The 22,548-nt window shown below is 43.0% G+C and overlaps 1 protein-coding gene across 1 annotated transcript in view; it reads left to right on the top strand.

Annotated features, from left to right (window-relative positions):
- The window catches only part of CA10 (carbonic anhydrase 10), a 354,530-nt gene that overhangs the window by 302,642 nt on the left and 29,340 nt on the right, over nucleotides 1-22,548 (top strand). The window contains exons 6-7 of the mRNA XM_073684179.1: nucleotides 18,549-18,644; nucleotides 21,347-21,419. Coding sequence (XP_073540280.1) covers nucleotides 18,549-18,644; nucleotides 21,347-21,419 — 169 coding nt within the window. The remainder of the gene's footprint in view (nucleotides 1-18,548; nucleotides 18,645-21,346; nucleotides 21,420-22,548) is intronic.

Raw genomic sequence — 22,548 nt, 5'->3', positions numbered from 1 at the left:
AGTGAACCATTTTACAATTATCAAACTAAATTTCACTTGCAATGTATGGGTGGACATATCATTGGTGCACATGGGCCCAAGGTGTAATGGGGCCTACTTTAACCTTCAAAGTAGGTGGAATTGTGCATTATGATGAGCTATTGGACTGCAAAGTGCCTATGTACTGTTCTTGCACAGGGGCCTCTTCTGATGGTGTCCACCACTGGTGCAATGTAACTAGCTTCAAGCAATGGCATCTATCATATTTTGCACATGTTATAATATATGCTTTCATGTTGTTTGCCATTTTACCAATTTTTTCTTAATGGCTACATTCACACATGTTGGGTTTTTTAGCCTTTTTTGCTGCAAATTTTCAGCTGCATTTTGCAGTGCCAGCAAAGTCTATGAGAAACCAGAATTCTCTGTTAACGCATCATGGTTTTTTTTTTCTGCGTATTTTGTGCCTTGGTTGGGTTTTTGGAAAATAGAGCATGTCACTTCTTTCAGCTTTTTTTCACCCATAGGAGGTAATGGGTGGTGAAAAAAACGCATCAAAAACACACCAAAATTTGCATCAGCATCCTGCCTTCCCAGCGCCTGCGCACAAGTTCCCTGCTCTACAACGCTACACAGACGGCAGGAAGCAGAACGCCGTCCGTACAGGATATACTGCGAAGGCACGAGATCTGGCCGGGAACTGCACGTCACAGGGCCCTGTGACGTGCAGGGGAGGTCGAATGACTGTGGAAATAAAGCTAATACGCAGCGATTTCTTGGCGTCCCCCAGAAGCAAAGTTTGGCAGAACTAATTTAATAAAACGGTATTTCACAGACCGCTAATATGAGCCCTACAGGTAAGTATAGATTCACATTTCTATAACCTGTATGCCCATATTAGCGGTCTGATAGGTCCCAGGGGGTGACAGATTCCCTTTATTAAAACTTACTGCAATCTATATTACATCATACATTTTCAGTCCCCCTGATTTTCAATTTGCAACATAATCAAAGTTTCAGATTTTTCTCTTGAGAGTTTCTCTCACTGTAATATAGGCTGAATGGGAGATCTGCATGTATTCAAGGTGCTGCTTTCTTCACTTGTTTTCATGGATCAGCACAGCTTCAGAACTGCACTTATTTCCCTTACATGTGCTTTCCTCTTTGTCTACAGCCAGTTTTCTCTATTCTCCATAAGACCTTAGATTATTTTAACCACTTCACCAGCCTGTTTTCACCTTCATGACCAGGCTAAATTTTACAATTCTGACCAGTGTCATTTTATGTGGTAATAACTCTGGAATGCTTCAACGGATCTCACTGATTGTGAGATTGTTTTTTTTTTCATGACATATTGTACTTCATGAACGGTGGTAAAACGTGTTTGATATGACATGCGTTTATTTGGGAAAAAAATCGTAAATTTTGTGAAAATTTTGAACATTTTGCAATTTTTAAAGTTTAAATTTTTATGACCTTAAACCAGAGAGTTATGTTCACACAAAATAGTTAATAAATATCATTTACCACATGTCTACTTTACATCAGCACAATTTTTGAAGCATCATTTTTTTTGTTAGGAGCTTAGAAGGGTTAAAAATTTACCAGCGATTTCTCGTTTTTCCAACAAAATTTACAAAAACATTTTTTTAGGGACCATATCACATTTGAAGTGATATTGAGTGGCCTATATGACAGAAAATATCAAAACGTGACACCATTCTAAAAACTGCACCCGTCAAAGTACTCAAAATCACATTCAATAAGTTTATTAACTCTTCAGGCACTTCACTGGAATTAATGGAACATGGAAGGAAAAAATTAAAATTTTACTTTTTTCACACAAATGTTACTTGAGACCCACATTTTTTTATTTTCACAAGGGTAACAGGAGAAAATGGACCCCAAAATGTGTTGTGAAATTTCTCTTGAGTACGCCAATACCTCATATGTGGGGGAAAAACTATTGTTTGGGCGCACAGATGGGCTCGGAAGGAAAGGAGCTTTATTGGACTTTTGGAGCTAAAAACTGTCTGGAATCATTAGCAGACACTATGTCACATTTGGAAAGCCCCCGATTTGCCTAAACAGTAGAAACCCCCCACAAGTGACCCCATTTTGGAAACTAGACCCCTCAAAGAACATATTTAGATGTGTGGTGAGCACCTTGAACTCCCGATGCTTCACAGAAGTTTTTAACGTACAGCCGTGAAAATATAAAATAACATTTTTCTGACAAAAGTGTTTTTTAGCCCCAAATTTTTATTTTCACAAGGGTAACCAGAGAAAATGTAACCCAAAATATGTTGTGCAATTTCTCCTGAGTACGCCGATACCCTGTATGTGGGGGAGAACTACTGTTTTGCCGCACGGCAGGGCTCAGAAGGGAAGGAGCGCCACAGGACTTTTGGAGTGCAAAATTGTCTGGAATTATTAGGAGACCAACGCGTTTGGAGAGCCCCCGATGTGCCTAAACAGTGTAAACCCCCCACAAGTGACCCCAATTTGGAAACTAGACCCCTCAATGAATGTATCTAGATGTGTGGTGAGTACCTTGAACCCCCAGGTTCTTCACAGAAGTTTATAACATAGAGCTGTGAAAATACAAAATCACATTGTTCCCACAAACGTTCTTTTTTTATTTTCACAATGGTAACAGAAGAAGTTGCACCATAAAATTTGTTGTGCGATTTCTCCTGAGTACACTGATACCCCATATGTGGGGCAAAACTACTGTTTGGGCCCACGGCACGGCTCAGAAAGGAAGGAGTGACGTTTTTGGAACTGAGACTTTGATGGAATGGTCCATGGGTGTCGTGTCTCGTCTGGGGAGCCCCTGATTAGAGATGAGCGTTGTTCGACTCGAACTGTTCGCCAATCTCAAATTCGAGCTGTTTTGGGCGGTGTTCGAGCCTTTTGGCGAACACGAATGATTTGAAAAAAATTCGGCTGTTCGAGGTTATGTTCGATAACTGTTCTTGCACCAAAATCATAACACGATTTTTTCTCAGCAATGATGAAAATTAATGTTAATACGCAGTTTGAGTGTACAGTGGGGCGGGGGGAGGGGCAGGGGATGGATCTCTGCAGGAATAATGAAGATCTCCATTTTTTTTTCTCTTTCCCGCATTTACAGTGGGGAGGTGCAATCTGTCAGCCTATCAGCAGCGCACACACGGAGCGAAGTGCTTTTTTTCACACAAGCAAGGGCATGTGTCATTGGCAGTGTATGTCACATGCCCTTGCCCTATAAGACCCAGCCATTTTCCCCGTCGCCACCATTTTCTCACTGCTGCAGCTGCGTGTTAGACGGCACCGCTGTTGCTGTGTGCGCTATACCTTGTTAATTTCAAGCCAATTTTCGCACAAATCTACAGATAGCTTGGGAGTAGGGAATAGTTGTGATTGCAGTACTTTTAAGGACTAGGTTACAGCATTTCCTACGACTTTTATCAGGCAGGTCTGTGCTCTTAAATAGGTTGTGGGAGTAAAGACTAATTGTAATTGCAGTCCTTTTCAGGACTAAGTTACATCAGTTCCTATCAGTTTTTGCCAGGCAGGTCTGTGCCAGTGCTGTGCAAGTTTTTTTCACAGCATTTGGCTAAATCTAGCTAAGCTAATCCTTTTTGGCCTATTGCAGAGTGTGTTAGTCAGTGGAGTAGCCTATCTGTGTTGCAAGCTACACGACTTGTGTATAGAATACCAATTTTTACTGAATCTAGTGAAGTAAAACCTTTTGGGCATAGCATCATTCTATTAGTCCATCTATACTGACCTCCATCAGGTTGCAAATTGAATATAATATTTTTCTGCATCTAGCTCTGAAAAAATATTTGGCCTTCTAGCAGTGTGTGGGACTTGTTCTATTAGTCCATCTATACTGACCTCCATCAGGTTGCAAATTGAATATAATTTTTTTCTGCATCTAGCTCTGAAAAAATATTTGGCCTTCTAGCAGTGTGTGGGACTTGTTCTATTAGTCCATCTATACTGACCTCCATCAGGTTGCAAACTGAATATAATTTTTTTCTGCATCTACCTCCAAAAAAATATTTGGGCTTCTGCCAGTGTGTGGGACTTGTTCTATTAGTCCATCTATACTGACCTCCATCAGGTTGCAAATTGAATATAATTTTTTTCTGCATCTAGCTCTGAAAACATATTTGACCTTCTAGCAGTGTGTGGGACTTGTTCTATTAGTCCATCTATACTGACCTCCACCAGGTTGCAAACTGAATATAATTTTTTTCTGCATCTACCTCTGAAAAAATATTTGGGCTTCTAGCTGTGTGTGGGACTTGTTCTATTAGTCCATCTATACTGACCTCCATCAGGTTGCAAATTGAATATAATATTTTTCTGCATCTAGCTCTGAAAAAATATTTGGACTTCTAGCAGTGTGTGGGACGTGTTCTATTAGTCCATCTATACTGACCTCCATCAGGTTGCAAATTGAATATAATTTTTTTCTGCATCAAGCTCTGAAAAAATATTTGGCCTTCTAGCAGTGTGCGGGACTTGTTCTATTAGTCCATCTATACTGACCTCCATCAGGTTGCAAACTGAATATAATTTTTTTCTGCATCTACCTCTGAAAAAATATTTGGGCTTCTAGCAGTGTGTGGGACTTGTTCTATTAGTCCATCTATACTAACCTCCATCAGGTTGCAAACTGAATATAATTTTTTTCTGCATCTACCTCTGAAAAAATATTTGGGCTTCTAGTTGTGTGTGGGACTTGTTCTATTAGTCCATCTATACTGACCTCCATCAGGTTGCAAATTGAATATAATATTTTTCTGCATCTAGCTCTGAAAAAATATTTGGGCTTCTAGCAGTGTGTGGGACTTGTTCTATTAGTCCATCTATACTGACCTCCATCAGGTTGCAAATTGAATATAATTTTTTTCTGCATCTAGCTCTGAAAAAATATTTGGCCTTCTAGCAGTGTGTGGGAGTTGTTCTATTAGTCCATCTATACTGACCTCCATCAGGTTGCAAATTGAATATAATTTTTTTCTGCATCTAGCTCTGAAAAAATATTTGGCCTTCTAGCTGTGTGTGGGACTTGTTCTATTAGTCCATCTATACTGACCTCCATCAGGTTGCAATCTGAATATAATTTTTTTCTGCATCTAACCCAGACAATAGTTTTGGCCTAATACCACAGTTTGGCCACTCAGCTCTCCTCGGTTCCCATCCATTGTTTTTTTGTGCAAACAACTCCAGAGTTGTGAATTAGTTAACCACCAAAATGAGTGGAAAAAGGCCTGCTGCTGGTGGAAAGGGGAATAGGCGTGTTGAGAAGGGGAAAAAAGGTTGTGTCCGTGGAGTAGGTGTTAAAGCAACAGTAACATCTGCAGAAGAAAGACCATCTTCCAGCAAAACTAAAATGTCTACTTCTTTTAGCGGACAATGTGATAAGATCCCTTTCTTACGGCCACGCCAATCGCTACAAATTCCAGATGAGGCACAAAAACAGCAGGTGCTTCAACGGATATCAAGTGCTCCTTTAAGTGGGCTCTCCTCCACATCAACTTCAACATCACAAATACTCCAGTCCTCAGAGGTGTCACCCCAATCTCACTTGCTTCCTCACAGCTCCCAAATCTCCAGCTGCCCTTCTGAGTATGAGGTAGAACAGATGGTTGAGTCTGCAGAGCTGTTTACTCATACTATAGCCTGGGAATCAGAGGTCGGCTCCAGCGCTTCTGTGAATCCAGACGAGGAAATGATCTGCACTGATGCCCAGAATCTTTATGAGTCGGATCCAGGACCAGATGCAGAAGGTTCTGACCATAATGTAGACCCTCATTCCCAAACTGTAACTCCTGTTGGTGGAGACAATGAGGAAGACGATGATGAGACTCAAATACCTGATTGGAGCGACAACTTTAGTTTTTTTCTCAGGGCAGGAACAGGTTGGCTCTGAGGACGACGGGTGTGATAACACACAGGGTGATGATGATGAGGTTGGAGATCCCACTTACTGTCAACCCACAGTCAGCCAAGAGATGAGGTCAGCAGAGGAGGTGGAGGAGGATGCTAGTGACGACGAGGTCAGGTTGCGGATTCCTGGACAGAGACGTAGTACTGGAAGCACGTCAACAACTGCATCCTCAAACACAACTCTGCCTCTGACCACAAGTCGTGGTGGCTCTTCAGGTCGCATGGGTGCTAAGCCTTGCATAGCCTGGGCATTTTTTCAGATCGATAAAGATGACCCAACTCGTGTTATCTGTAACATTTGTCAACAAAAGCTAAGTAGAGGCCAAAAAATACATAGTTTGAGTACTTCATGCATGAACCGGCACATGGACATGAAGCATAAGTTGCTGTGGGAAGCTCACTGTGCTAAAATGCGGCCTAGCCGACCGGGCCAACCACCGTCTGCCCCATCTTGTGCATCTGCGGCCTCTTCATCCTCTGTGACTGGGGGGACAGCAGTCACACCTGTTTTGGGACGCAGACCTGCCACCTCTTTACCCGCAACAGCCAGCGTGATTGGCAGGTCATCATTTTCTTTGGAGGTGGTAACACCAGCTGGTGTTGAGCGCTGTCCGACATCGATAGCACCACCTTTGGATCAAGGCAACCTAACATGTCCGCCTGCATCTTCCTCACAGACCGGCAGTTTGCCGGGGACACCCTTATCAACCCCGTCTAAGTACAACAGCCAGCCCTCAGTCCCTCAGATGTGGACAAGTAAAAAACCATTTCCTCCTAGCCATGAGAAAGCTAAGAGGTTGAATTTCACCATCTGCAAGCTCTTGGCTACAGAAATGCTGCCTTTCCGCCTGGTGGACACAGAGGATTTTCGAGACCTTATGTCCGTCGCAGTGCCCCAGTACCAGATGCCCAGTCGGCACAACATCACCGCTTCTTTGAGAAACTCTGTGTGTGACAGGGTGCATTTCACCACAGACACTTGGACGAGTAGGCATGGACAGGGGCGTTACATGTCGCTGACTGGGCACTGGGTAACTATGGTGACAGCAGGACAAGGGGCTGCTGTCCAAGTCTTGCCGTCCCCACGAGTTGTGCGTCAATCCTCTTTATGTCAAAGTTCCTCCACTGCTTCTGCCTCCTCAACCTCCTCTCGGTCCTCCACCTGCACCCAAAGCCTGTCTGGTCATGCCACAAGCTTTCTAGCTGCGCAGAAGGGATCCTGCACACCTCCTTACTATGCTGGCAGTAGGGCTCAACGTCATCAGGCGGTTTTTACTTTGAAATGTCTGGGAAATGTGAGTCACACAGCTGAGGAGTTGTGGTCAGCTCTGGAGAACCAATTTCATGAATGGTTGTCTCCACTGGACCTGAAACCAGGGAAGGCCGTGTGCGACAATGCTGCAAACCTGGGTGCGGCCCTTCGCCGGTGCAATGTCACACACGTGCCTTGTATGGCTCACGTGTTGAACCTGGTTGTCCAGCAATTTTTAGCCCACTATCCCAGACTAGATGGCCTTCTGCAGAGGGCACGGTCGCTGTGTGCTCACTTCCGCCGTTCGCATCTCGCAGCTCAGCGACTTACATCTCTACAGAAGTCGTTGGGCCTGCCACTTCACCGGCTAAAATGCGATGTGCCTACCCGGTGGAATTCAACTCTGCACATGTTGCAGCGACTGTGGCAGCACCGACAAGCCCTGGTGCAATACGTTCTGACGTATAGCCTGGGCCAATGGGATCCAGAGGTGGGGCAAATCACGCTGGAGGAGTGGTCTCAGATCAGGGATCTATGCACCCTTCTGCACAGTTTTGAAATGGCGACGAAGATGTTTAGTGCTGACGATGCCATTATCAGCATGACTATTCCGGTGATTTACATGCTGGAGCACATGTTAAACAGAATTCGGAGTCATGTGGTGGCACAAGAGGAGGTGCAGGAAGTAGAGGAGGAGGAGTTGTATGCGGAAGGGCTAACATCTGCAAGGTCCAGACGGTCGGCAGCACCAAGGCGGCAGGCATGTGAGGGTGGGGGAGATGGTTTTACCAGGGCGCATGGTAGCAGCTAAACTAGTGAGGAAGGTGCAGGAGCCCAGGAAGAAGTGGAGGACAAACTGATGGAAGACTCATCAGATGAGGGAGACCTTGATCACATTTCTGTTGTGCGAGGTTGGGGGGAGAGGACAGAGGAAGGAAGCATGATGGTTACCTCGCCACCAACACACAGGGACTTGGTGCTCCTGGATGCGCAAGACACATGAGTGCCTTCTTGCTGCACTACCTGCAACATGACCCTCGAATTGGGAGAATTAGAAATAATCCTGACTACTGGGTTGCCACACTGTTAGATCCCCGGTACAAAAGTAAATTTGCAGAAATAATTCCTGCCATAGAAAGGGATGCACGCATGCAGGAGTATCAGCAGAGACTGTTGCAGAATCTTACATGTGCTTTTCCACAAAACACAAGTGGTGCACGTAGTGAATCTCACAGTTCCAACTTGCCAACCGTGGGACCGTCGAGTGTTCAGCACTCAAACCGTAACAGAACCACAGTATCTGCTGGTAACATCAATTTTGCGGAATCATTTCACCACTTTTTTAGCTCATTCTTTGCAAGGCCACAGGAGACAAGAAGTCTGACACATAGTCAACGCCTAGAGACGATGGTACAGGAGTATCTCCAAGTAAACATTGAAGCCATGACTGTGTCACTGGACCCTTGTTCTTTTTGGGCTTCCAATCTGGATAAATGGCCGGAGCTCACCACTTATGCGTTGGAGATCTTGTCATGCCCCGCAGCCAGCATTCTGTCTGAACGTGTGTTCAGCGCTGCAGGTGGTGTGCTGACAGATAAGCGCACGCGGCTCTCCACTGATAATGTAGACAGACTCACGTTCATAAAGATGAACAAATCATGGATCCGAAACAACTTTTCTACCCCTGTGTCATCCTGGGGAGAGTAAAAGCTTGATGATTGGTTAAAATCACCTCACCAACCATTTTAAGCTTTCAAATTACTAATCATGTTTATCTGTATCTTGGCTGGAAAATTATTTGGGCTTTGTAGCAGTTTGCAGTAATGATTCTATTAGGCCATCTATACTAAGCTCCACCAGATTTAAAATTACTAATCATGTTTATCTGTATCTTGGCTGGAAAATATTTTGGGCATTGTAGCAGTGTGCAGTACTGTTTCTATTAGGCCATCTATACTAAACTCCACCAGATTTAAAATGAATAATAATTTTTAGCTGCATCTAGCCCGGAAAATAATTTTGGGGCTTCGAGATGCGCAAGACACGTAAGTGCCTTCTTGCTGCACTACCTGCAACATGACCCTCAGATTGTCAGAATTCAAAGTAATCCTGACTACTGGGTTGCCACACTCTTAGATCCCCCAAACTTTTCGATCAACCTTTTCATTTTAATAAAGACCAAAAAAATGGTCATTTTTGAAATTATAAGCATTAGCAGGTTATTAGAAACTGAAATCAAACAGTTTTCAACTCAAAACTTTATTCTAGGTGATGTTACATTTGCACATAGGACCCCTTGTTCGAAAGGAGCTTCTGAACTCTCTCATCCATTGAATTTGTCAGGTTTTGGATAGTTTCTGCTTCAATTGTTTTGCATGAGGACAGAATACCCTTCCAGAGCTGTTGCTTAGATGTGACCTGCCTCCCGCCATCATAGACACTCCTTTTGATGATGCTCCAGAGGTTCTGAATGGGGTAGAGGTCAGGGGAGCATGGGGGTCACACGATAAGTTTGTCCCCTTTTATGCCCATATCATCCAGAGATGCAGATGTGTTATGTGCAGCATGAGACGGTGCATTATCATGCATGAAAATGATCTTGCTGTGGAATACACGGTTCTTCTTCTTGAACCATGGCAGGAAGTGCTGTTTGAGAAACTCCACATACATTATGGAGTTCATCTTTACCCCTTCAGGGATCATAAAGGGGCTGACAATCTCTCTCCCCATGATTCCAGCCCAAAACATTACTCCACCTCCTCCTTGTTGGCGCTGTAGCCGTGTTTGCGTGGGGTGTCCATCAACCAGCCATCCTCCACTCCATCCATCTGGACCATCGAGCGTGGCACGGCACTCATCCGTGAACAAAACAGTATTGAAATCAGTCTTCATGTAATGTTTGGCCCACTGGAGCCGTTTCTGCTTGTGTGCAGTGGATAGAGGAGGTCGACAGGAGGGCGTACGCACAGCTGCAAACCTCTGAAGGACCCTGCATCTTGTTGTTCAGAGGACGTTGGAGGCACCAGCAGCTTCAAAAACTTGTCTGCTGCTATGACAAGGCTTTTTTGCCGCTTCTCTTTTAACCTGACGTAATTGCCTGTAGGAAAGAGTCCTCAATTTGCCCTTATCAGCACGCACACGTGTGTACTGTGAATCAGCTACATACTTCTTGATTGCCAAGACACTTCATCCTGATCATCGCACAATGTTGATTGTAGTCATGCCTTGACCTAAACACTCCACAATTTGTTGCTTCTCAGCAGCCGACACATCCTTTTTCTTTCCCTTTTTGGCAGAAAATGTAGGCTGCTTCATAATGTGGGACAGCCTTCTTAAGTAATCTTGCCTTTCATTGGACACACCTGCCAAACTAATTAGCACAGGTGTCTGCAATTGCTTACAGTGATATAAAGAGCCCTGACACACATCACCATCAATGAGTTTAACTGACAAACAAACAAATTCTTCCCTTATCACTCCTAAACACTTTTTGCATAATAATTTGGAACACAGTGTACATGTGCTTTTCCACAAAACACCAGTGGTTCACGTAGTGAATCTTACAGTTCTAACTTGCCAACCATGGTCTGTATGGAGTTGTTCAATAAAGGGCCCAAAATTAAGATAACATAGACGGGAGAGGTCTCTATGAATAGGAATTCCTAAGAATTTGATACCCTGTGAGGGCCAGGCAAAGGGAAAGTTGGACTGGATGGAATCCTGTATGGATTTAGGGAGGGAGACATCGAGGGCCTCAGACTTCGCTGTATTGATTTTAAAATTTGACCATGTAACAAAGTAATCTATTTCAGCCATAACAGCCTGCTAATGGATATATGTGATTGACATCATCAGCAAATGCAGAGTACTTGTACTCGGTGCCTCCCACCTCAATCCACCTAATATTGGGGTTATGGCGAATTGATGAGAGCAGGTGCTCCGTCACTAGGATGTATAAGAGAGGGGACAGAGGACATCCCTGCCTTGTCCCATTGGTGATTATGAAAGGTGATGAAAATGTTCTGACGCGCCCCCTGGGCCTTAGGCCATCCGGAGCCGGATCCTTTTTGGTGGATGCTGGTGGTTGTAGTCTCTGTGGCAGCGACCCGGTTCCGTGGCTCAGGGCGGTCAAAGCAGTGGCGGAACTATTTATGTGGTTTTGATGTTTAAATGTCCGACTACGCCACCCGTGGATTGCGGTCAGAGTGAACCGCCGCTGCAGGGCAGACCGCTGAGGCTGGTGTTGTGGGTGCAGCAGAGCGTAGCATAACTCCCCACGGGAGGAGTATAGCCTCAGGGCAGTGTATGCGGAGGATGGGGGTGATGGTGCAGGGCAGCAGCAGTAACGACACGGAGTCATTGATGCAGTCCAGGGCCTTTACTCACAGTTCTTATTATCCAGACCACTTCTGCAGGTAACGGCTGCCCACGTCGTACTATGCTCACCAGGTGAGGGGCTCAGACAACTCCCAGATAACTTTGGAGTGCTTCACAGGACCCCCTTTGTGTGTCCTTTGTCTGGCCTTTCTTACCAACCCTTCTGTCCGGCTGCCTCGGGCCTCCTCTTGGTAAACTTGGCGCCAGTTTCCCTGACCCTATGTGCTGCCCTCCTAGCGGGTGTAGCGAGGGGCTGCACCACATAAAATGTCACAGCCTCCGGTTTCTAGCTGAGGGTCGTTTCCTGCCTCCACTAGTTTTGGGGACCGGTCTCCCCCTTTGGCCTGACCCCTCCACGCAGGTGGATTCGGGCGTGCGGTGGCGACTCGCCCGTCCACACCCCGGGGATCCCTTAGTTCCTCTTTCCTGGAGCCTTCTCCGCTCCTCTTCCTTCCTTCTCCCTCTTCCAGGCCTGGGCCTCTGTTACTAGGCCCGCCTCTGGAGCAGAGCTCATGCAGAGCCCCTGCTCCCTGTCACTTCTGCTCAGACTTCTCTGCGCTGAACTAAGATGGTGCCCACCTTTTATACTCCCTTCTCAATGCACCCAGGAACTGCTTCCTCCCTGCTCCTGCACTACAGGGTTCCCCTTCCTCAGTGTTCCCTCCCCCCACTCCAGCCAGGGACTGTCGTGCCCATCTCAGGGGCATATTGGTCGCCCTGCCCCACGGCAATGTGGTGTAATGCATGCAGGTGTCGGGGTCCTGATCCACACTCCATCCTTACCTGAGAGTGAGATATCACACCTTGGGGTGCTACAGTTCCATTTATCTTCAGCCTAGGTGACGCATTGCGATACAGGGCCGTGATTTTGGCTATGAAAGGGTCCCCTAGACCCCTACCCCAAGCTTTTTAAGAGAATAATATATGGCGTGCCAGGACACTCTATGGAATGCTTTCTCAGCATCCAAAGAGAGTATCTAATTACAAATTTTTAACTGTATCTAGCCCAGGAAATACTTTGTGCCTAGTAGCAGTGTCTGCTAGTCAGCAGATTATCCCGGCTGTTAAGCAAGCTACACCACCTGTAGTTTGGACACTTAATTTTTTCAAAGGAAATGCTTCGGGACCACGGGATACTCAGTGAAGAGCATCAGGAGGCACCCCAAGGCATAGGGGCTGGGACTGGCGGTAGGACGCCTTGCGGTGGACAGCCGAGCTCGATCCTCATAAAAGCTTTTTAACTGCAGCAGCTTTAGTGGACGCTACTGGAGCTGGAATTACGCGGCTGCTGGCATGAGACTTGCCCTTCAATAGATCCTTGTAAAAGGATTTAAAGTGTATTCATTCAAATTAGAGAGACAATTTAAATTAAAAAGCTTAGAGCTGCCTCCACCACAGTGGGGCTCGCTCGACCCACCAGCGGACAGGCACCAGTATTGGGAGAGGGGGGCTGGCCGTCAGGGTCCAACGCGGCTCTGGCACAAACGGAGGTGGCACGGACAGGAACGGACTGGCCGTGTCGGCTTCTCACTTTTTGGATTTTAGAAGGTCATGACATGCCTATATCTGTGTCTCCCCCTCCTTTTACTCCTCCACCTCTTTTCTTTTCGCATGACTATATGTACTTGTCACTTTTCCATGTGTTAGTTATGTCTTCTGAGCAGTTTGTCAGCTTTTGGACACCTTTGAAGGTGTTTTCTATGTGTTTCTATGTGTTTTTGTTTGCCTGCCATTGGTTTTAACGGTGTTCGAAGGTGTTCGACGAACCAAACCGAACTCGAACACTACGGGGGTGGCTCAACACTACCCCTGATGTGCCTAAACAGTGGAAATCCTCAACAAATGATCCCTTTTTGTAAGTTAGACCTCAAGGAATTTAGATAGTCGTGTGGTGAGCACCTTGAATCTACAGGTGCTTCACAGAGTTCTACAACTCTACAAATATATATTTTTCCGACAAAAATGTTGTTTTAGCCCAAAATTTTCTCATTTTCAAAAGGATAGCAGGAAAAAATGGACCCCCAAATTTGTAGGGTAATTTTTCCTGAGTACAAAGATACCCCATATCTGGTTGAAAAATACTTTTGAGGTACAGTGCAAAGCTCAGAAAGGATGAAGCGCCATATTGAAGTTCAGATTTTGCTGGACTGGTTTGAGGATACCATGTCACATTGGCAGAGCCCCTAAGGTGCCAGAACAGCAGAAACACCAGATAAGTGACCCCATTTTACAAACTACACCTCTCAATGAATTTATTTAGGGGTGTAGTGATCATATTTGACACCACATGTGCCTCATAGAATTTTATACCATTGGGCGGTGAAGAAAGAATAATTACATTTTTACCACTAAAATGTTGTTTTAGCCCCAAGTTTTTAATTTTTCTAAAGGCTAGTAGGAAAAAATGGACCTCAGTTAGTTGTAAAAATTTCTCCTGAGAGCGCCAATACCCTACATGTAATCGGGAACTACGTTTGAAGCACAGTGCAAAGTTCAAAAGGGAAGGAGCGCCACATTATTTTTCAGATTTTACTGTTATGGTTTGCTGGTGCCATGACCCACTGGGGTCATGGCCAGTACAGCAGAACCCCCCGTAAGTGACCCCATTTTACAAACTACACCTCTAAATGAATTCATCTATGGGTGCAGTGATCATATTGACACAACAGGTGTGTCACAGAATTTTATGCCATTGGGCAGTGAAGAAAAAATAATTACATTTTTACCACCAAAATTTTATTTTAGCTCCAGATTTTACATTTTTTACACTGGGAAATGGGTAAAATGTCACCAAAATTTGTCCCACAGTTTCTGCTGAATGTAGAAATACCCCATATGTGGCTGTACAATACTGCTTAGCCATATGTCAAGACTCGAGAGAGACAGAGCTATTTGCCTCCTGGAGCACAGATTTTCCTAGAATAGTTTGCAGACTCCATATACAGAACCCCTAAGTTCTAGAAGAGCAGAATCTCCCTTCAAGTGACCCAATTTTGGAAATTATACCCGTTTTGGAATTTATCTACAAGTGTAGTGATGATTTTAACTACATGGGCATTTTCCAGAATCAAGCAGCAGTGGATGAATCTGAGTGACAATTTCAAACGGCCATTGTAGTGCCCAGTATGTCGTCGTCACCAGTACGTTGTAGTGCCCAGCACATGCTTCTGCAGACACGCACCCGTAAATTAGGCGAGCTCTCATTGCTACAGAAATGCAAAACATGTGGACGCTAAATGTGGTTTAGGCACGCTGGGGCTCAGAAAGAAGGGGGGCATTTGGATTTGGAAGCACAGAATTTGCTGAATTTCTTTTGGGGGGCAAGGAGCCATTTCGCTTTTCCAGAGCATTTGTACTACCAGTAACATTAGAGGCCCCCTATATTTCCGTTAACAGATGACAACCTGAGTGGGGACTTGCTTTTTTTGTGGACTGAGTTGAAGCTTTTGTTGGGAACATTTTACCTAACATTTGGGATCACATTTATCCTGCTCTCTACGCTGAGCACTTACTTTGGGGTTTCCATCTTAATCTCCGAGTGACGTGATTCACATGAAACCCCTGAGAGATCCATTCACTATAATGAGGCAGCAGAGTTACTCTGCCTGGCCTCTGTTCAGCCATGTCTTTCTTTTCACACATGCACAAAACTGTGACTGACCGCGCTTTTATGCACGCGTAAAAAGATGAACACCTCCGGATTACAGGTCAGACTGCGTCCACAGTGCTTCCACCTGCCTCATTATAGAGAATCTTCTGCCTTGTGTTCCGTCTGAATCACATATTTCAGAGATTTACATGGAAACCCCGGTGTAAGCGCTCAGCGTAGAGCGCAGGAAAAATGTGAGCCAAGCCATACTACGATCTTTGGGAGGCAGAATGAAAAAATCAACAGCAGGTGAAGCAGGTGAAGTGGTTGTATTTATTTTTTACGCCATTCCTTCTGCAGTATAAATGAATAGACAACTTTATTCTTTTGGTCGGTGACATTACAGTGATACCAGATTTATCTGTTTTTTTTTTTCTGTTTGTCTGCTGTCACACACTAAAAGACGCCTTTTATTGCAAAAACAAGTTTTTGCATCACCATATTTTGATAACTATAATTTTTCCATATTTCGGCCGACAGAGTTACTTGAGGGCTTGTTTTTTGTGAGATGAGTTGATGTTTTTATTGGTAACATTTTTGGGCAGATTACATTTTTTGATCACTTTCTATTCCAATTTTTGGGAGGCAGAATGAACAAAAACCAGCAACGCAGGAATTATTTTTTTGTATGCTGTTCCGCGTGTGTTAAAATTGATAAGGTAGCTTTATTCTTCGGGTCAGTACGATTACAGCGATTCCACATTTATATAATTTATTTATGGTTTGGGCTTCTACAGTCATGGCCAAAAGTATTGAGAATGAGACAAATAGTAATTTTTCCAAAGTTTACTGCTTCATTTTTTGTAATGGCAATTTGCATATACTCCTGAATGTCAAAGAGTGATCAGCTTAACAGCAATTACTGTACTTGCAAAGTCAATATTTGCCCAGAAAATGAACTTTAACCCCCAAAACACATTTCAACATCATTGCAGTCCTGCCTTAAAAGGAGCAGCTAACATCGTTTTAGTGATTGATCCATTAACACATGTGTGGGTGTTGATGAGGACAGGGCTGGCGATCAATCAGTCATGATTAAGTAAGAATGACATCACTGGACACTTTAAAAGGAGGCTGGTTCTTGGTATCATTGTTTCTCTTCAGTTAACCATGGTTATCTCTAAAGAAACACGTGCAGCCATCATTACACTGCACAAAAATGGCCTAACAGGGAAGAGTATCGCAACTACAAAGATTGCACCACAGTCAACAATCTATCGCATCATCAAGAACTTCAAGGAGAGAGCTTCCATTGTTGTCAAAAAGGCTCCAGGGCGCCCAAGAAAGACCAGCAAGCGCCATGACCGTATCTTAAAACTGTTTCAGCTGCGGGATCGGACTACCAGCAGTGCCGAGCTTGCTCAGGAATGGCAGCAGGCTGGTGTGAGTGCTTCTGCACGCAGTGTGAGGCAGAGACTCTTTGAGCAAGGGCTGGTTTCAAGGAGGGCAGCAAAGAAACCACTTCTCTCCAGAAAAAACATCAGGGACCGACTGATATTCTGCAAAAGGTACAGGGAGTGGACTGCTGAGGACTGGGGCAAAGTCATTTTCTCTGATGAATCCCCTTTTCGATTGTTTGGGACATCTGGAAAACAGCTTATTCGGAGAAGAAGAGGTGAGCGCTACCACCAGTCTTGTCTCATGCCAACTGTAAAGCATCCTGAAACCATTCATGTGTGGGGTTGCTTCTCAGCCAAGGGAATCGGCTCACTCACAGTCTTGCCTAAAAACACAGCCATGAATAAAGAATGGTACCAGAATGTCCTCCAAGAGCAACTTCTCCCAACCGTCCAAGAGCAGTTTGGCGCCCAACAATGCCTTTTCCAGCATGATGGAGCACCTTGCCATAAAGCAAAGGTGATAACTAAATGGCTCATGGAACAAAACATAGAGATTTTGGGTCCATGGCCTGGAAACTCCCCAGATCTTAATCCCATTGAGAACTTGTGGTCAATCATCAAGAGACGGGTGGACAAACAAAAACCAACAAATTCTGGCAAAATGCAAGCATTGATTATGCAAGAATGGACTGCTATCAGTCAGGATTTGGTCCAAAAGTTGATTGAGAGCATGCCAGGGAGAATTACAGAGGTCTTGAAGAAGAAGGGGCAACACTGCAAATATTGACTTGCTGCATTAACTCATTCTAACTGTCAATATAACCTATTGGTACTCATAATATGATTGCAATTATATTTCTGTATGTGATATAAACATCAGACAAACACTAATAAAAACCAGAGGCCAGCAGATCATGTGAAAATATAATTTTGGTGTCATTCTCAAAACTTTTGGCCATGACTGTACACAACAAAAACTATTTTATAAAAAAATATATAATTTTTGCATCGCTTTATTCTGAGAGCTATAGAGCTATAACTTTATTTTTTTGCTGATGCAGCCATATGGCGGCTTGTTTTTGTGGGACAAGATTAAGTTTTCAGTGATAACACTTTTATTTACATTTGTCTTTTTTATCAAGTTTTGTTCCACTTTTTGTTTGGTGGTATGATGATAAAGCATCGTTTTTTAACCTCATTTTTTAGTTTATTTTTTTTATGGTGCTCACTGAAGGAGTTAACTAGTGGGACAGTTTTATAGATCGGTTTGTTCCGGACACGGCGATACCAAATAAATGTACTTTTTTTTTCCATAAAAGTATTTATTTATGAGTACAATATATATGTATATTTTTGTTATTATTCTGTGATATTTTTTTTTTTTTACATATTCTTACTATTTTTTTTTTTACTTTTTTACTTTCACTTTTTTCAGTCGAATCATTTATAAAGCATAGCCATGCGCTATTTTTTATAAACTGTCAGTGCTGCATTGACATACAAGCTATCGATCGCAGCATTCAGCGGGTTAAACTGCGGGCACCGCTCCTGGCAGTGAGTGCTGGGTGTCAGCTGTCATATCAGCTAAACACCCGGCAGTGATCGCGCATGCACGGCTCCTTTGCTCGCAAAATCACCTGGGCATATCCATACGTCAAAGGTCGGTAAGTACATACCAACCTGGACTTATAGATACATCTAAAGTTGTGAAGGGGTTAACCCTGTCCTTTGCAGATTTGTGTACAATCTCCTCCCTCTCTTCCCTGCTGCTATCTCTAACACTAAGAGAAGGGAGAGAGATTAAAAAAAAAGGCTAGAATAAGGACTTACAGACATCTATTGCAGCAAAATGGTAGATAATTTTTAATGATTGATATTTAGAAAGTTGCTTAACTTTGTATTTAGAAGCAAATTGACAATCTAAAAAAATAATTTCCAAAGGTGTATATAGTGTTTAAAAATATAATAATCAATTGTGTTTGTCTGCATTTTTTTCTTGTAGGTTCAACTAATACACTATAACCATGAGCTGTACACAAATGTAACAGAAGCAGCGAAAAGCCCAAATGGTCTAGTGGTTATATCCATATTTATAAAAGTGAGTACATTTGTTCGCTGTGCTTTTTCATTAGCATAATTAGAATTTCATTCACTGAAGGTCAAATATGCAGAACAACATAATCAAAACTGTTCCCAGCAAAGAAAATGTATTTCAATGTTTCTTGTCATCTGTACAGAACAGCATATGTCTAAATCTATAGAAACACGAGGTTTTGTGCTATATTGAGACCAGAAGTGTTTAATAATTTGATGGAATTGTTGTGTTGCATTTTAGCATTTTCAAATAACCAATATTAAAAAAAAGTGATGACGTAAAAGTGCATCTTATTGGAATAGAAGTATGGTGGTGTGCCTATTGATATTCTCAGTCCCAGGCAGCTGCCTCCATACCACCTGGAAGAAAGTATGCTACAGGGGGTAATCTCATGTTTGATAGTTACCCCCTACCTATGTCATAGGGGATAACTTCCTGATCACTTGGAGTCTTACCTCTGCAATCCTGAGAACTGGGGCTCTTCAGAGCCTTGTGTGAATGGAGTAGTGGTCAATAATGCGCATTGCCACACCTTTAAGTCTTAACGGGACCACTGGAGATAGCCAAGCACTGCGCTCGTCTCATCTTCGGGACTCCCATAAGATGGAAAAGAGCAGTATATATTGAAAATACAATGTAGTAGGGCCCTTTAACAGAGCATTGCTATATAGCATACACTGTGTGCAGAATTATTAGGCAAGTTGTATTTTAGAGGATTATTTTTATTATTGATCAACAACTATGTTCTCAATCAACCCAAAAGACTCATAAATATCCAAGCTTAATATTTTTGGAAGTTGGAGTGGGTTTTTTTAGATTTGGCTATCTTAGGAGGATATCTGTTTGTGCAGGTAACTATTACTGTGCCGAATTATTAGGCAACTTAATAAAAACCAAATATAATCCCATCTCACTTGTTTATTTTCACCAGGTAAAACAATATCAGTGCACAAAATTTAGAAATAAACATTTCTGACATACAAAAACAAAAAACAAAAAAATTAGTGATCAATATAGCCACCTTTCTTTATGATGACACTCAACAGCCTTCCATCCATAGATTCTGTCAGTTGCTTGATCTGTTTTCGATCAACATTGCGTGCAGCAGCCACCACAGCCTCCCAGACACTGTTCCGAGAGGTGTACTGTTTTCCCTCCCTGTAGATCTCACATTTTATGATGGACCACAGGTTCTCTATGGGGTTCAGATCAGGTGAACAAGGGGGCCATGTCATTATTTTTTCTTCTTTTAGACCTTTACTGGCCAGCCACGCTGTGGAGTAGTTGGATGCATGTGATGGAGCATTGTCCTGCATGAAAATCATGTTTTTCTTGAACGATACTGACTTCTTCCTGTACCACTGCTTAAAGAAGTTGTCTTCCAGAAACTGGCAGTAGGTCTGGGAGTTGAGCTTCATTCCATCCTCAACCCGAAAAGGTCCCACAAGTTCATCTTTGATGATACCAGCCCATACCAGTACCCCACCTCCACCTTGCTGGCGTCTGAGTCGGAGTGGAGCTCTCTGCTCTTTACTGATCCAGCATCTGGCCCATCCATCTGGCCCATCAAGAGTCACTCTCATTTCGTCAGTCCATAAAACCTTTGAAAAATCAGTCTTAAGATATTTCTTGGCCCATTCTTGACTTTTTAACTTATGTTTCTTGTTCAAAGGTGGTCGTTTTTCAGCCTTCCTTACCTTGGCCATGTCCCTGAGTATCGCACACCTTGTGCTTTTTGATACTCCAGTAACATTGCAGCTCTGAAATATGGCAAAACTGGTGGCGAATGGCATCTTGGCAGCTTCACGCTTGATTTTCCTCAATTCATGGGCAGTTATTTTGCACCTTTTTTGGCCAACACGCTTCTTGCGACCCTGTTAGCTATTTGCCATGAAACGCTTGATTGTTCGGTGATCACCCTTCAAAAGTTTGGAAATTTCAAGACTGGTGCATCCCTCTGCAAGACATCTCACAATTTTGGACTTTTCAGAGCCCGTCAAATCTCTCTTCTGACCCATTTTGCCAAAGGAAAGGAAGTTGCCTAATAATTAAGCACACCTTATATAGGTTGTTGATGTCATTAGTCAACACCCCTCCTCATTACAGAGATGCACATCACCAGATTTACTTAATTGGTAGTTGGCTCTCAAGCCTATGCAGCTTGGAGTAGGACAACATTTATAAAAAGTATCATGTGATCAAAATACTCATTTGCCTAATAATTCTGCACGCGGTGTATATAAAACTGCATCAGTATTAATGACAATATCCATATAAATGTTTCTAGATGTTAGCAACCATAGGGGCCAACATTTTTCTTAGCACCCTAAAACAAGAATAAAATCATAGTAAATGCAGATGTCGTGTGTATTTACACACTGCAATGAATATGAGGCCCAAACAATGAAACCTTCCAATTAATGGCTAACCATAAAAGTGATCTATGATGCCATACAGTATGTGAAGAGCTGTAAAATACAAAATGGCTTACTTTTACCAGAAATAACACATTTTTTGCCCTTACATTGCGCCTGGTCTTACAAGTACATGAGGTTGAGTTTCAATAAGAATAAACCTGAAAATAAAAGTGACGGTGTTTCAAAGACAAAGTAGACCCTTTTTAAAATCTCATACAAACGACTTTAATTAACAATAATGTTGTTTATTTTATATGTTTTAATATAACTTGCCTTTGTATCCTTAAGGTAACAGATTCATCCAATCCTTTCCTTAATCGAATGCTCAACAGGGACACCATAACCAGAATAACATATAAAAGTAAGTATCTAGCAGATCAGTTTTTTTTATAGCCAAACAATGCAGAACTATCTAACTATTGTGATCATTTTATACAATACATTTAGGGTGATTTATAAGTGTTATATGAAAAATAATAAAAATGTCACAATTGAGTCTTTTTTATGCATTTGCTCAGTAATAACAGTTAATATAAAAGTAACACTTACATAACTAAAAAAAACGACAGCTCATCTTTAAAGGAACAAGACATAATGATGTTTACTTGGAAATGGGGAAAACAAAAATTCTTCTGGTTGTCTAAGTGCCAAAAAAAAAGTTTTCCATCAGTAAAATGTTTAAATTGCAAACTTTAGGACATATAGCTGCCTTGCCATTTTTGGGGTATGATCACACATTTTTTGTATGTTCACAAGAAAATATACTTATGCCATTTTTATATGTGTGTGATGTATATATTTGTGTAATGTATATATTCTTGCCTAATGTGTAAGTGCATGTGTAATACGCAAACATGTGGGTTTTTTTCATGTGTGTATATGTGCCTAATGGGCAGCACGGTGGCTCAGTGGTTAACACTGCAGGCTTGCAGCACCGGGGTCCTGGGTTCAAATCCCACCAAGGACAACATCTACAAGAAGTTTTGTATGTTCTTCTCGTGTTTTCGGGGGTTTCCTCTGGGTTCTCCGGTTTCCTTCCACACTCCAAAGACATACTGATAGGGAATGTAGATTGTGAGCCCCAATGGGGACAGTGAAAATAATGCTTGTAAAGCACTTTGGAATTATAAGAGAGTAAAATAAATAAAAATAAATAAATATGTATAGTGTGTATATCTACGTGAGTGTATACGCGGATGATGTATGATGTATGATGGAAGGGAGCCCAGGCACACATACTGCACATGGGACCCTTCACTTCTAGTGCTCGCCTATGATCAGATCAATAGTTGGTCCGACCCATGGCACACTAACGAGTCAGCTCCTGCTGCAGCCAAATGTACACAGTTGATAGAGCTAGAACAGCATAGCTTTGAACACTATGTAGTAGCTGTTCTCGGGTACTGGAGTTCAGCTTCAATAGGAGCTAGGCTGCAGTACTCAATAATGGGCTCTACACAGTGTACAGAGCAGTGCTGTTCCAGCACATC

Source organism: Phyllobates terribilis, unplaced genomic scaffold (genome assembly GCF_046119375.1).
Source record: "Phyllobates terribilis strain yellow unplaced genomic scaffold, ASM4611937v1 Scaffold_5__5_contigs__length_657084704, whole genome shotgun sequence".
Classification (NCBI taxonomy): domain Eukaryota; kingdom Metazoa; phylum Chordata; class Amphibia; order Anura; family Dendrobatidae; genus Phyllobates; species Phyllobates terribilis.
Note: the sequence above shows the minus strand (reverse complement) of the source record. Positions and strands in the feature narration are given on the sequence as shown.